This window comes from Amblyomma maculatum, chromosome 2 (assembly GCF_055883805.1).
Source record: "Amblyomma maculatum isolate TAMU_Amacu chromosome 2, ASM5588380v1, whole genome shotgun sequence".
In the NCBI taxonomy this organism is placed as follows: domain Eukaryota; kingdom Metazoa; phylum Arthropoda; class Arachnida; order Ixodida; family Ixodidae; genus Amblyomma; species Amblyomma maculatum.
In genome coordinates this window covers 56992294-57007473 of record NC_139345.1, presented here as the reverse complement: position 1 = coordinate 57007473, position 15180 = coordinate 56992294, and the positions used below count along the sequence as shown (strand labels likewise).

General features: G+C 48.5%; 1 protein-coding gene across 1 annotated transcript in view; it reads left to right on the top strand.

The window, feature by feature from the left end:
- Positions 1-15180, top strand: part of LOC146198706 (venom factor-like) — a 121179-nt gene that overhangs the window by 51239 nt on the left and 54760 nt on the right. The window contains exon 19 of the mRNA XM_084594202.1: positions 686-914. Coding sequence (XP_084450328.1) covers positions 686-914 — 229 coding nt within the window. The remainder of the gene's footprint in view (positions 1-685; positions 915-15180) is intronic.

Here is a 15180-nt window from a genome sequence, read left to right as displayed (position 1 = left end):
ACAGCGGGCTTTAAGCGGGCCGCTGGGTCCGTATGGGAGTGTCCCCTCTTTATATATGTCTTACTCTATGCTATTACTGCGCCCTCAACCGTGATTGGGAAAAGCGCTGAAAGATTCGCGCCTTCTGTTGAGCCCTTAACAAAATTTTAGGTTTCTTCGCTTTCGGAGGTAAGCGCCAGCGCTGCACACGATGGACCAGAGAAGTGCCCGCCAGCAGCCGTTGACGCTTATCTTGCATCCAGCAGCGAAGCGAAGCTCTGTACTGAGCAGCGATGTAGGAGTGAATTTTGGAGCGTTTTAAAAAAGTCGCAGATAAAAGCGCTGCCATTGCTGCACGGAACACGCTGTGATGTATTTCGAACTTTATGGGCTTTCATTTTTGTAAAAGAAAAAGAGCTACGTTAAGGTCACCTCTTCCGAAACACCTAGGCGCGCCATTTTAGGGATTCTAGATAACTTTCTTATTCTCAACTATGCATTAAAAGTAAATTTTGAAAAACGTTTGTGATTTAATCTGAACCAATTTTTCAGATAGGAGAAAGAGAAAATTACCAGTAGGTACTTGAAATGAATTTTAATAATTTCGTTTTATTTTTACTGAGGTGAACTCAGTCTATTTTATTTTGGTAGATCTTGGATGTGGCACCGTATTTTGTACATATACGGCCTTTTTTAAACATTCTAGGGAGTCAGGAGAGGCAATCTATGAGGTGACCGTCCCAGATTCGATCACCACGTGGGAGGTGAATGCTGTCAGCGTGGCCCCATCTGGCGGAATATGCGTAGTTGATCCTCTGGAGATTCCGGTTTTCAAGAAGCTATTCGTCGAAGTCAATCTGCCTTACTCCGTCATCCAGAACGAGCAAGTTGATATACCGGCGACAGTGTACAATTACGGAAACGAGGAACGGCAGGTACGTACGCCAAGTTGTTTCTCTTTCCGTCTCTTCTCCTGCTGGTGGTTGATATTGTTGATGACACAGCTGCGTCAGAGACTCACGGACGCGTTGCTCTGCAGATACGAGGCTTTCCGTTTCAGGCCGTACATTTTACTCACAGTCATTATTTACAACAGTGTCATCAGTTGCGATAACAATAAGATTAACCACGAAACTGGGCAGACAATCGAAGGTCAGAGGCATGCCGAATCAGGTCGTCTCTCTTTCTGCTACACGTTAGGCCGAAGTGCTGGGAGTCTTTCGTCAATCTTGCCTTCCTCCTACTTGAGTTCCCCAGAAACCTCGCTTCAATCCCCTTTTCGAAACTTTGGAGGCCAGTCTGTTGACCTATCGACGACGGGCACTTTGTGGGCAATAGGAGACAACGTTTCAAATAAGCTGGCTATCCCTATTCTACACACGCCCGTGCAGTCCAAGCCACTATTCGGACACATCTATAGTGAAGCCTACACCCACTCCTGGCCGTTGCTTTACGTTTTATTAACAGGGACCTAGCAGCCTAGTACATGCACAAAAGCGAGAACGGTTACACATCCAAACTCATATTTCTCTGACCAACGCTCTCTTCCAATAGTTGCTCTCACTGCAGAGCTTCGCACTCTTTATGAGCGTAGGAAAGGAGAGAGATTTATTATGGCGTTGGCTAATCAACAACGGAGCCCATGCGTTAACTTGCAAACCACGGATCTCGGGCTCCCAAAATCCCTTCAGTAAAGCGGACAATTGGGCTAGCTGGTATGCCATTGATTATGAGGCAGCGCACCAGCAAACACGTACACAGGAAGTGCGCCTGCGCCCCTGCCAGTCTATGTGTTTCCTGGCGCGCTGCCTCACAATAGAGGGCTACCAAAAACAGGTGAAGTGCGGGGTACTTTGTTTTTCTCCATGCCTCCGAGAGAAGCTTGCAAACATGATTCGCCCCTCTTCTGCTCGGCCTGCTTTGTGAATAATACACTTCCACGAGAAGTTTTCAAAGGCGAAAGCTATACTTTCTTCATGGGTGGCGTGAACAGGAAGTGCGGAAAACGTAGATAGAAAGCGGTGACACAAGTACACGGCAATTTCGCATCAAGATTTTGACGAAACCCTTCTACGTGCAGTGTGAAGTGTGGTGTCACACCGTTATTTTTTCTCATTTATAGCATCCGTCTTCTGGTTAGCTAGAGCCTAGTTTGCGAAAGGGATAGCGATGACACATATATGTATGTATATTTATATATTGTGAAGAAGAAGTACACGAGGAATATTCTAGGCAGTGGCATCGTGATCGCTGCGCGTGTTGGGTCTGACGGTCTTCGCTATTGCTGTGCTCGCCGCTGATCTGCCCAGTCCTGCTGATCGAGTCGATACTGCTGATCTGATCAATAAACCCCCATCTTACATTTGGTGGAGGTGCTGGGTAAGATCTATCCTCTCGCCCTGGAACTCCGCAGCCGCACATTACCACCTCCTGCGATGCCTGAGGACGTTAACCACCAAGCCGTACAAGTTGGCTCGACCATTATCGGCCCCGGATCCCTCCGCCAGCGAGACCCCGCCATCTTTAGCAGCACTGACGACCATGACGTCGAGGACTGGCTCACATCCTATGAGCGATTGAGCGCTTATAACAAATGGGACGCGGAAACGAAGTTAAGCAACGTGGTATTCTATGTTACCGGCGTAGCAAATCTATGGTTTCGCAACCATGAAGCGGACATTCCATCATGGTCCGTGTTCAAAGCTAACTTCGCTGAAGTTTTCGGCCGTCCGGCTGTGAGGAAACTCAGCGCTGAACAGCGCTTTAGTGCGCGGTCTCAGCAGGTTGTTGAGAATTTCACAAGTTATATCTAGGACGTCGTCAACTTGTGCAAGCGCGTGAACGCACAGATGTCAGAGGCCGACAAGATTAAGTACATTCTGCAAGGCATTGATGACGACGCCTTCCAGATGCTGAATGCTCGAGATATCCGCACCGTCGCGGAAGTGGTCACACTGTGTCAAAGTTAAGATGAACTGCGCAAACAAAGGGCCATAACTCGCGCGAACACCATGCACTCTGAGTCCCTTGCTGGCCTGACAGATGCAGCTGAACATTTTGCGCTGCTGCCACAAATCAAGAGCTTCATTCGGGAAGAAGTTCTCTCCCTTATGTCCTGCCGTGAAGAGCCTTCCTCAAACCTAGCTCCCAGTTTGCGCCAGATTATTCAGGAACAAGTAGCTGAATCTCTTCCTCCAGCCCCTCAATCTATGCCTGCCGCAGCCCCGTTGACATATGCGGCTGTTGCTGCCCGACCACCACCTACGTATGCTCCGCCGCAACCTGCCTACGTTCAGCCGCCTCCTGGTCCTGCTCGAGAACCTGCGCACTTTATTCGACCGGCCCGAAGACCCCACCATCCCTGGCGCACGACAGATAACCTTTTATACTTGCGGACTGGCTGGACATATTTCTCGTTATTGTCGAAACCGTCTCCCAGTGTCGGCACCACCTACTCATGGTTCTGGGTACTGGTCTTCGACGCCTCAGTATTGCGCGCCTACTGAGCCTCCAGCCAGCCGTCATTTCTCCCCAGACCGCTAAGCCATGACCGACCGCCGTTCACCGTCGCCGCGACGCCTCTCTATCTCTCCGATGCGACGTCGACAGAACGCTTCATGTGAGGAAAACTAGAGGCCGCAGTTCCTGAGGCGAGAACTGGGACTCCGTCGAACATTCAAAGTCCTCATCTGTCACCGGCCAACCTTATTGAAGTTTTCGTCGAGGGCGTTGCTGTCATGGCTCTAATTGACACTGGTGCTGCGATTTCGGTTATGGACGCAAAACTATGTAGCTCTTTAAAGAAAGAAGACGCCATTTGCTGGACTTTCGCTGCGAACTGCCAGCGCTCAGCATATCAAGCCTTAAGCAGCGTGCACCGCTCGAGTAGTTATCCAGAATTGCCTTTATACCATTGAATTGCCTTTATACCGGATGACCAGCATCATCTTTCTGTGACTGTCCTTGTGATTTCTTTCCCGTCAATGGTTTTTTTCTGTGATGACTACTCCTGATTTGATTTTGGTCAATTAAAGCAGCTTTTGCTGACTTGTAGTCGGTATTGTTGGATATCTTGTACTTATAGATTAGTTTCTCCTTTTGGTAGGCAGTGCAGCTGGAAAACGTTGCCTCATGCTGCTTTCCGCAGTTGGGACAAATGGGGATGTCACTTGGGCACGTGGTACGGTCATGATTTCCCCCACAGCGTGGGCAGCGCAAGGCTAGTCGGCAAGCTGTAGTCACATGGCCGAAGCGCTGACATCTACCACATTGTCGTGGTTTTTGGATGTATTCATGCACACGGTATCTTGTATATCCAAGAATAACGTATTCTGGCGCAGATTCTGTCACAAATACAATGCGGATATTTTCGGAATTTCCCAGACGGCGCACCGATTTTATTGGAACTCTCTGTAATAGTGCCGAGTAGATATCTTCTTGAGAAAGATCCAGAGGCACACCCTTGATTACTCCTACGCCACAGTTGTTTGGTCGGGGCTCGTATGCTTGCACTGCAATTCCTGCTATTGATCGTATTTGTAAAAGGCGTTCAGTAGCGACCACGGTTCGGGTGTCAACTGCCAGAAGATTAAGCCGCTCGTTGGGGCGAACTTGAAGGACGGTATCTGGACCCAGAGATTCAAATGCTTGCCTCATTGCCAGCGGATTAAAGCGAGTAATACGATATCCGGTATCTACTGGTTTTATGATTACTGTGAGGTTGCACTTGGGCGCTTTAGAAGCGTTAGTTGCGTCGACACTGAAATTCGACCGCCTTGAGCTGCGGCGACGCTTCGATGGCACTTGAATAAATTTGTCTGGCTCTTGAGCAGACTTCGCCGCAGCATCCATACAGGTAATGGCAGACGAAGTATCTGAGCTATCAGGAAAATCATCCTGACCTGTAGGCATCAGCCGATCCCAGCTTGCGGTGGAAGGACCAGATGCGTGTTGTAGATGAGCATCAGAGGGTGAGAGTCCTGAAGTGCCTGGTGATGACAGGTGACCGCATGAAGTTATGACTCCTTCATTGCTGCAGTAGCACATGCTCAAACATTGCACACGAGAGTCCTCCACCTGCCAAAGGTGTACTCAGCTGTTGACGCCGAATATGAAAAACTTCGAGCAATACGTCGCAGAGCAGAAAGACGAGCGCGCAAGACACTTTCTAGAGACGATATCCGGACTTCTAGGCGAGCACAAAAACACGTTCAACGCCATTTGGACAAGCTAGAAAGAAGGAAATGGACATCTTTTTGTGCAAAATTAGATCCTAGAAAGCCACTATCTAAAGTGTGGAGTATTGTGCGAAGCTTAAGAAGTCAGCCTTCACAACTACATCCTTTCGAGTGCGTGGCTCTAAATGCCAATACTACTTGTCTTCATGTAGCAGAGACTTTCTGTTCAAAGATGATTGCACCATTAGCAGCTCCTTCACTGCAAAATGTGCTCCCCACCTTTGTCCCGTCGCCCAACACTTCTTTCCTAGACGAACTGTTCACTATGGAAGAACTTCAAGCTGCGCTAGCAGTTACCAACAAAAGATCTTGCCCAGGGCCTGACCATGTTAGCTACACTTCGCTGTCGCGTCTTGGAAGAAAAGCCAAAACTCAGCTGCTTACCATCTATAACAACTCTTGGATAGCTGGCAGCCTTGTAGAGAGCTGGAAGACTGCGCGCGTAATACCCGTTCTTAAACCTGGTAAGCCATCAATTGATCTAAACGCTTATCGTCCTATTGCACTGCTAAGCTGTGTCGGGAAATTGATGGAAAAAATGGTTCATTCACGCCTTACCTGGGACTTGACGAATAGGGGAATTTACCCTCCATCAATGTCTGGCTTCCGAAAAGGCCGAAGCAGTATTGATAATGTTATTGCTCTTGCCAACTGTGTCAGGCGCAGCAAAGCTGAGCGGTCTCTAATTATTGCTGTTTTTCTTGACGTTAAAGGAGCATTTGATAATGTCACGCACGAGGCGATTGATTCAGCCTTGCGTTCAATTGGCATTGCTGGACGAATGTATAACTGGCTTTCTGACTATCTTCGGGATAGGACCAGTTACATGTCAACGGATCAAGGTGGCACGTCCTTACATCATGTGTCTCGTGGCGTTCCTCAGGGAGGGATTTTAAGTCCAACCCTCTTCAATATATCTCTTCTTGGTTTGGACAGGTCCTTGCCACCTACTGTTCAAATCTCCCTCTACGCAGATGACATCTGCATATGGTGCTCCGGAAGAAACAGGCGCATTGTGCATGCTCGGCTACAAAAAGCAATAGTTGGCATTGCATTATTTTTAAACAAGCGAGGTCTTGTTATATCTCCAGAAAAGTGCGCAGCAATTTCATTTTCACGACGTGATCTCTCCCGTTATGTACTGAAAGTTGCTGGCACTCCTATACCATATGTCAACCATCAAAAATTTCTAGGTGTGACCTTTGATAGGTCCCTTTCATGGTCACCACACGTTCAACAACTTAAGACCAAACTCTCTTCATACGTATCTATATTCCGTATGCTCTCAACGACCAGAAGAGGCTGCTCTACCGATTCCTTATTACGGCCTTATGGAGCACTTTGTGAAGGTCTTCTGCGTTATAGCCTCCCTGTTCTTCAAGGCCTCTCGCAGTCAAGCATTAAACTACTTGAAGCCATGTAGGCCAAAGCTTTGAGAGTGTGCCTTGGTCTTCCAAAAAACACTTCCACAGTGGGCACTCTGGCGGAGAGCAGACGTCTATCTGTAACCGTGCTGATACCGCAGGAGCTGCTTCGCGCCCAGCTGCGCTTTGCACGTGAACCTACCCACCCGTTTTCAGAGCAAAGCATGACATCACTCTCCAATCTACTGCCTGCGCAATATCAACGTGCAGTACTGCCATCTTTCCCACCATGGAGGTTTGCTTCATGGCAAATTTCGACAACTATGCCTGGCATCAAAAGAAAAGCCCACACCCCAGGACCCGCACTTAAATACTTCGCCCTTGAGCACATCTGTGCACGCTACAGTCATCATTGCCACATCTATACTGATGGCTCTGTCACAGCTATTTCTTCATCCATCGGCGTGTGGATACCATCAATGCACACCACAATCTCGGCAACACTCAGTCATCGCACTTCAGCTGTGGCTACTGAGTTAACAGCTCTGAGAGAAGCAATTATTTATATTCTACAACAACGCCCTGCAGCATGGGTTATCTTCAGCGATTGTCGCGCTGCACTACAATTGCTTAAATCATCAAGAATTCAGGAAGAGCTCGTCATTGACATAAATAAGCTACACACAGAGGCCTATGACCCGAGTCACAGCATTGTGCTACAGTGGTTACCTGCTCACTGCGGCATCGCGGGCAACGACCTCGCAGACGCCGCTGCAAAAGAACTAAAAGATTCCACAAGGACAATTTCAATACCATTCTCACGAAGAGATGCAGCAAGACTTGTAGCAACTGAATCGTGGCGATTGCAACGCTCTCTGTGGTGTGACCCGAACCATCAATATCGACCTCTACACCGAATAGATCCCACTTGCGTCTTTCGAATTCCTCACAATTTGAACAGGTGGCATCGAAACTGTCTACACAGAATCCGCTTAAATGTGTCATACACAAACTACTTCCTACATAAAATAGGCATAGCGAGCAGGCCTCTGTGCTCTACATGTGATGTGTGTGAAAATTTTGAACATTTGGTAACCTCCTGTCAACGGTTTACTGCACATCGCAGGACACTGCGCAATAATTTAAGCTTACCTAAAGAAACAGCCTTGCGCCTTGAACATGTCCTGGGTCCTTGGCGCGACGGATCGTCTGCTGCGCGAGCTACCAAGGCCTTACTAACTTTTCTGAAGGACACAGGGTTGATTAATACCCTTTAAAACTCATCTGTGTGTGATTATGTGCGTGTGAAAGTTAACTTTTCTTAAGGACACAGGGTTGATCAATACCCTTTAAAACTCATCTGTGTGTGCTTATGTGCGTGTGAAAGTGTGCGACAACGATTCTCTTTTTTTTTCTCATTTATTTCCCCTTCCCCTCCCACACTCTGTCACCCTCATCCCTCAACCCTCATCAGGAGTAGCATGCTAGGCTTACCACCAGGCAGACATCTCCTGTTGCCATTAAAATATCTCTCTCTCTCTCATTGAATTCGTCGTGCTGCCAAGTTGCTCACACGCTGTTATTTTAGGCTGAGATTTCCTGTCGCGTCACGCTGCTATTATCGATTGTGCTCGAGCTGTGGGATTCTCGACTTTGCCCGGTGCCTTACCAGACGCTGATCCACGAAATTCCTGTGCTAAAGCTCTCGTCACCCAAGATATTGACCTTCCGCCTCCCTGCGCTTCTGTGCTTGTTCGTGTCGCTTGTGCCTCTGTTAGCTATGAGACCGTTCTCTTCACACCAGCCCATACTTTCCTGCGCCACAAGTGTCTTCCATTGCCCTACGCTTTGCTCGCTATTTCCGCTGGCCTTTCCGTGTTATGGGTCTCTAACCCATTTAACTCCCCTACTGCTTTGCGCCATGGTGAAGGCCTCGGTAGTATCCAGCCAATCGCATCTCATCTGATCTTTGAGGAACCTGATGACGCGTCGCACTCTGCCGTGACTGCGCTCAGCCCCCCTTCACCTGCGCCCGCTCCTCCCTCTACAGACTTGTTCCTCCGCTCCAACGACGCCGATCTTCCTCCAGCGCAGCGCACTCAGCTTTTGAACCTACTACATCAATTTCGCTCCTCCTTCGACTCTCATCAAAGTTGTTTGGGTCAAACTGCTACAGTCACTCATCGCATCGACACCGGCACCCACGCACCACTGCGACAGCGCCCCTATCGCGTGTCTGCAACCGAACGCCAGGCTATCGAAGAGCAAGTCGACCTAATGATTCAGAATGGCGTTATTCAGCCCTCAAGCAGCCCTTGGGCGTCACCTGTTTTCCTCGTAAAATAAAAAACATGTTTCTATCCGCTTCTGTGTCGATTATCGCCGCCTGATAAGATTACGCTAAAAGACGTCTACCCTCTCCCACGCATTGACGACGCTCTCGATTGTTTGCAAGGCGCGCCGAGCTCTTTTCTTCCCTAGATTTACGTTCCGGCTACTGGCAAGTTCCCCTGGAAGCGGCTGATCGCCCGAAAACTGCCTTTGTAACTCCCGACGGCTTGTACGAATTTACAGTTATGCCGTTCGGCCTTTGTAATGCTCCGGCAACATTTGAGCGGATGATGGACACTATTTTGCGTGGCCTAAAGTGGAAGACGTGCCTCTGCTACCTCAACGACATTGTCGTCTTTTCTCCTGACTTTGACACACACCTCTACCGTTTGAAGGACGTTTTGACCTGCCTATCTGATGCCGGCCTGCAACTGAATTTGAAAAAAAAAATTTCGTTTTACCGCCCGCCAGCTCACCATTCTTGGCCACGTTGTCTCCAAAGAAGGTGTATCTCCAGATCCTGCCTAACTTTGTGCCGTAGCAGCCTTTCCCAAACCGACATCCATCAAAGATCTACGTAGCTTCCTCGGGCTGTGCTCTTACTTTCGTCGCTTTATTAGAAATTTTAGTTCAATTGCTGATCCCTTGATAGACCTTCTGTCCGGCAGTTCCGACCTTTCGTCGTGGTCGCCAACGTGCGACGATGCCTGCAGTACTTTACGCCGGATCCTCACGGCACCGCCTATCCTACGTCACTTCGATCCCACAGCGCCTACCGAGGTCCACATGGACGCCAGTGGTATTGGTCTCGGCGCTGTGCTCGCTCAGAGCAAATCAGGCTATACTGAATACGTGGTCGCCTATGCTAGCCGAACACTCACGAAGGCTGAATACAATTACTCTGTCACGGAAAAAGAGTGCTTAGCGATTATTGGGGCTCTTAATAAATTCCGCCCTTACCTCTATGGCCGCCCTTTTGACGTAGTGACGGACCACCATGCGCTTTGCTGGCTTTCCTCACTGAAAGACCCGCCCGGCAGATGGGCAAGATGGGCTCTTCGCCTTCAGGAATATGATGTCCGCGTTGTTTACCGCTCCGGCCGCAAGCATCACGACGCCGACGCACTTTCCTGCTGCCTCCTTACAGCCGAGGTCGCGAACCTTTCCCCTTCCGACGTTTCCCCGCCATCGCTTCACATCAATGACATGCCGTCAGCGCAGCGGCAAGATCCTTGTATAAATTCTTTCCTAGATTTTATCTCCAATCCTACAGCTGCTTCTCCATCGCATGCTCTCCGCCGTCATGCTTCCCACTTCGCCATTCGTGATAACCTCCTCTACCGCCGCAACTACTGCGCAGATGGCCGCAAGTGGTTGCTAGTTATTCCCCGGCAGCTACGTTCGCAAATTTGTGACTATTTCCACGCTGACCCACAATCTGGTCACGCGGGTGTCTTCAAGACATACACTTGTCTCCGGCTGCGTTACTAATGGCGGGGCATGTACACAATCTTACTCAAGTACGTTCGCTCATGCCTCACCTGTCAACGTCGCAAGCCAACTCCTCAACGTTCCGCTGGAGAGTTGCTACCGTTACCCAACCCACCACGCTCTTTCGACCGCGTCGGCATTGATTTGTATGGGCCGCTTCCCTACACTAAAGCCGGCTACCGTTGGGCTATTGCAGCCGTTGATGCCGTTGATCATCTGACGAGGTATGCAGAAACCGCCGCACTTCCATCTGCCACAAAGTCAGAAGTAGCTTCCTTCATTTTGCAGCGATTTGTTCTTCGCCACGGCGCACCTCGAGAGCTTCTCAGCGACAGAGGACGCGTTTCCTTGAGTGACGTTGTGAAAGCCTTCCTCACCAAGTGCAAGATTATTCATAGAAGAAATTCCGCCTATCATCTCCAGACTAATGGCCTCACTGAGCGTTTCAATCCTACCCTTGGCGACATGCTCTCTATGTACGTCTCCTTCAACCACTCAAATAGGGACCTCGTCCTTCCGTATGTCACTTACGCTTACAATACCGCAACACAGTTTACTACTGGCTCCTCTATTTTTTTTCTCTTCTACGGCTATCACCCCTCTGCTACAATCGACACCATACTCCCGTATCAGCCAGACACATCAGAGTATACTCCTGCGTCTCAAGCAGCCCAGCATGCGGAAGACTGTCGACAAATTGCCCGCGCATTCACGGCTAACTCCCAATACCGCCATAAATCCAACCATGACAACCAACACTCCACACCGGACTTCCCGTCTGGCGCTCTTGTGTGGCTGTGGATACCTTCCAATGCTCCTGGACTGTCTTCAAAATTTCTTGCTAAATACCATGGCCCATACCGAGTTCTGGAGTGCACCTCTCCGGTTAATTATGTGGTGGAACCTCTTATGCCGTCTCATGATCTACGCCGGCGCGGACGCGAGATTGTTCACGTCTAGTGCCTTAAACCCTACTACGACCCTGGTGTCGTGTTCACGCCGTAAGTCGCCAGGATGTCTCTTCTTCGTCCAGCGGGTAATTGTGAAGAGGAAGAAGTGCACAAGGAACATGCCAGTCAGTGACATCGTGATCGCTACGCGTGTTGGGCCTGACGGTGTTCGCTGTTGCTGTGCTCGCCGCTGATCTGCCCAGTCCTGCTGATCGAGTCCTGCTGATCTGATCACTGAACCCCCATCTTACAATATATAATTCTCCGCTGCAAGAAGTGCTAAAGTACTGAGTGGCATGGTTTGGTAATGGTTTGCTTGGCGACTCAGTATGAATCGAGAGATTGGCATGATGTTTGGCAAAGTACTAAACGTCTTAGGTTTGTTTGGGTTTTGCGCAGAGGAAAAACACAGTATTTGTCTCATTTTCAATGAACACCTATACATACAATTAATGGCATTACTGTTGAGAACTGATCTAACTTTATATAAAAACCATGCCAATCAGTACTTTTGCACTTCATAATGTGTTTGAGCAAAATTAAGTCCCGGGCGGTTTTTATAATTTTGCTTAGCCTATCGCTTTGTCCAGTTATGAAGCAATAATTGTAGGTGATGTACTAGCATACATGCGACGCCATATGGGGCAAGAGATATAACGTCTCGTTTTTGACTATATGCCTCAGCGAATGTATTGGACCTTCAAACATTTTAGGAGACATTTAAAGCACCCCAAGAACGTAAGCACCCCTCTTGGCCTAGTTCTGCTAATATTCATCTGACAGAACTCTTTTTCTTTGAGTCGCAATTAGTTTTGGACACACAATGGTGTAGTTCACTTAGCACTCATCGCACGTTCGCTAGCTACTACGTCTAGGGAGGCTCGGACCAAAGAGCTGTCAGCACACACCCTCTCATATTAGTGTAATTCCGTCTCCTCAACGCTTGGGTCCTGCAACTTCTTTCTCTTCACTGGTTAACTCTCAGCGGGTTAAATGGCGATAGTTGCCGAAAGGTGTCTCTGAACGCAACCTAAAGGCAACATACATTCACTGAAGGCAGGAAATGATTACGGTGAAGGTAATTGAGTAGTGTTACCATTGTCATGCCATCACCTCGTGGCTCTGTTCAAGGCTGGTTTTGCGGCTATTAAGAAATAAAAACACTACATATTGTAACCTAAAGGGGAACACTGTCAGGAATGAGCTTGATAGCTTATTGTAATGTTGCGTTAAAAAAATAAAGGAAAAAATAAAAGGTAGCTATTACAGGATTCGAACAGATGTTTTAATCGCTTATTGCTGAGGTAAGTAGTGTCAATAAATTGCGCCACGGACGCAACGGTTGCGGCGCACTTTAAACCCGGTATTATTTCTTTTTACAATATTTCCGCTATCTGTCGCCAGGTGACGCTGCTCAGAGGACCCTACCGTTGAGGGAACGGAATCACGCCTCATATTATCCGCCGAGGCACAGCAACGCCCTCTACATTGCCATGGAGACGGCTCACTTAAAAGGAGAATTACGTTTCCCATACGAGCCTGGTGTGAAATAGTGGCTTTCGCGCTCGGACATAACCCGTGCCGCCCGCTTCTTCTTCGCACGTGTGGTGCGCGGAGCCGGTGGCGCTGGCTTCTTCTTCTATTGCTTCTTCTAGATTGCACACGTGCTTCTTGTTCTTGTTCTCAGACCTGGAAACTTTATTCGTACCTGCACATATAGCCACAAATATAAAACATTCATTGCTGGGTGAAACGCCACATAGCCTTCCAGTCATCCCCCCCCCCCCCCCCTCCCCCGCCTACTCTTTCACACCACCACTACCCATCTGGCTCGCAGCCTGGGACCTTCCCCTCTGTAAGGGCAATTTACTCACGGCTAAATTCCCGCTAGACAGCGTTAGCAATAGCCATAAGTATCCACCGTTATGGCGTGGAGTGCCAGTTCGAAATAATGTCGCTAAGCGGTTATCTTCTTCTCAATGTCCTCGAACCCTTCGCGTCGTTCGACACCTTCGCGCTTTCGCTTTGTCTTAGGTGGCACCGGGTTAAATTTTTCCTTGACATTTTTTTTAAGTGCCAGTGCGAAAGGCTTTCTTATTGAGAGCCCATACGCATGCTGCACGTGCTATGAGTGATGATGATCGATACATATTAATGTTGTGTTTCACCGACGCACATATGAAACTTAATTAAAGCCAACTTTAGTCGTCAAACCTGCCCTGTCGTAGACTACATTTCTTTTCCTGACACATTTATTTTCAACTGTTCTAATTTGTGCTGCATAGGGCAGAACAAGAGCCAGACAAATTAGCTGCAGCTATATTGGATTATAGCTGCAATTAGGATTATAGCAAGATATCAAAGGAAACTTCTGTGCTAAGATGGGCGTGATAAAGGACAAACGAGGCAAGGACCTCACTGAAGCCGCAGAGATAAAGAAGAGGTGGCAGGAATACACAGAAGAACTGTACAAGAAGGACTCGAATGTGCAAACCCAACATAAGACGGTTGTGATAACTGATCTTGAGCCGGGCATCCTGAAGAGTGAAGTTGAATGGGCCTTAGCCAGCCTTGCTAAGAACAAAGCTAGCGGAATTGATAGCATTCCAGCTGAGTTGCTTCAAAACCTCAACCATGACGCTGTTAACATTCTGCATACATTATGTCAGAAGATTTGGACAACCCTGCAGTGGCCACAGGATTGGAGGAGGTCAGTTTACATCCCCATTCCAAAGAAAGGCAGTGCCAAGGATTGTTCCAACTACCGCACGATCGCGCTTATTTCGCATGCTAGCAAGGTGATGTTGAAAATCCTCCAAGGTAGGCTGCAGCAGTATGTGGATCGGGAGCTTCCGGACGTGCAAGCTGGGTTTCGCAAGGGCAGAGGAACTAGAGACCAAGTTGCCAACCTTCGCTGGATCATGGAAAAAGCAAGAGAGTTCCAGAAACCCATCTACTTCTGCTTTATTGATTATGCGAAAGCGTTTGACTGCGTAGATCACAGCAGATTGTGGCAAGCTCTCCAAGAGATGGGAGTTCCCATTCACCTCATCTGTCTCCTCAGGAACCTGTATGAAGGGCAAGAGGCCACAGTCAGAACTGGGCATGGTCTTACTGATTGGTTTCCGATTGAGAAAGGAGTGAGGCAAGGCTGCATACTGTCGCCCTGCCTATTTAACCTATATGCAGAGTGCATCATGAGGAAGGCCGGTCTGGACGAGTCTTCAGCTGGAGTGAAGATTGCTGGAAAACGTATCAACAACCTTAGATATGCGGATGATACCACTTTAATTGCAGAAAGTGAAGCGGAACTCAAGAGACTTCTGATGCGCGTACAAGAAGAGAGTGAGAAGTTTGGGCTTAAACTGAACATTAAAAAGACAAAGATCATGGCGTCTTGCCCTATCAAGTCCTGGAGCATCAAGGGACAAGAAGTGGAAGCAGTGACAGATTTTCTCTTCTTGGGCTCCAAGATTACCTCGGAAGGAGACTGCAGCCATGAAATTAGGAGACGCCTGCTTCTGGGAAAGAGAGCAATGGTTAGCCTTGACCGCCTAGTAAAGAGCAGAGACATTAGTCTGCCAACCAAGATCCGTATAACTCGTGCTATGGTCTTTCCAGTTGTGATGTATGGATGCGAGAGTTGGACTGTGAAAAAGGCTGACCGCCGAAGAATTGACGCGTTTGAATTGTGGTGCTGGCGAAGACTCTTGAGAGTTCCTTGGACTGCCAGAAGATCAAATCAGTCAATATTGTCGACCATAAACCCTGACTGCTCATTGGAGGGTCAAATTCTAAAGTTAAAGCTCAGCTACTTTGGTCATCTGA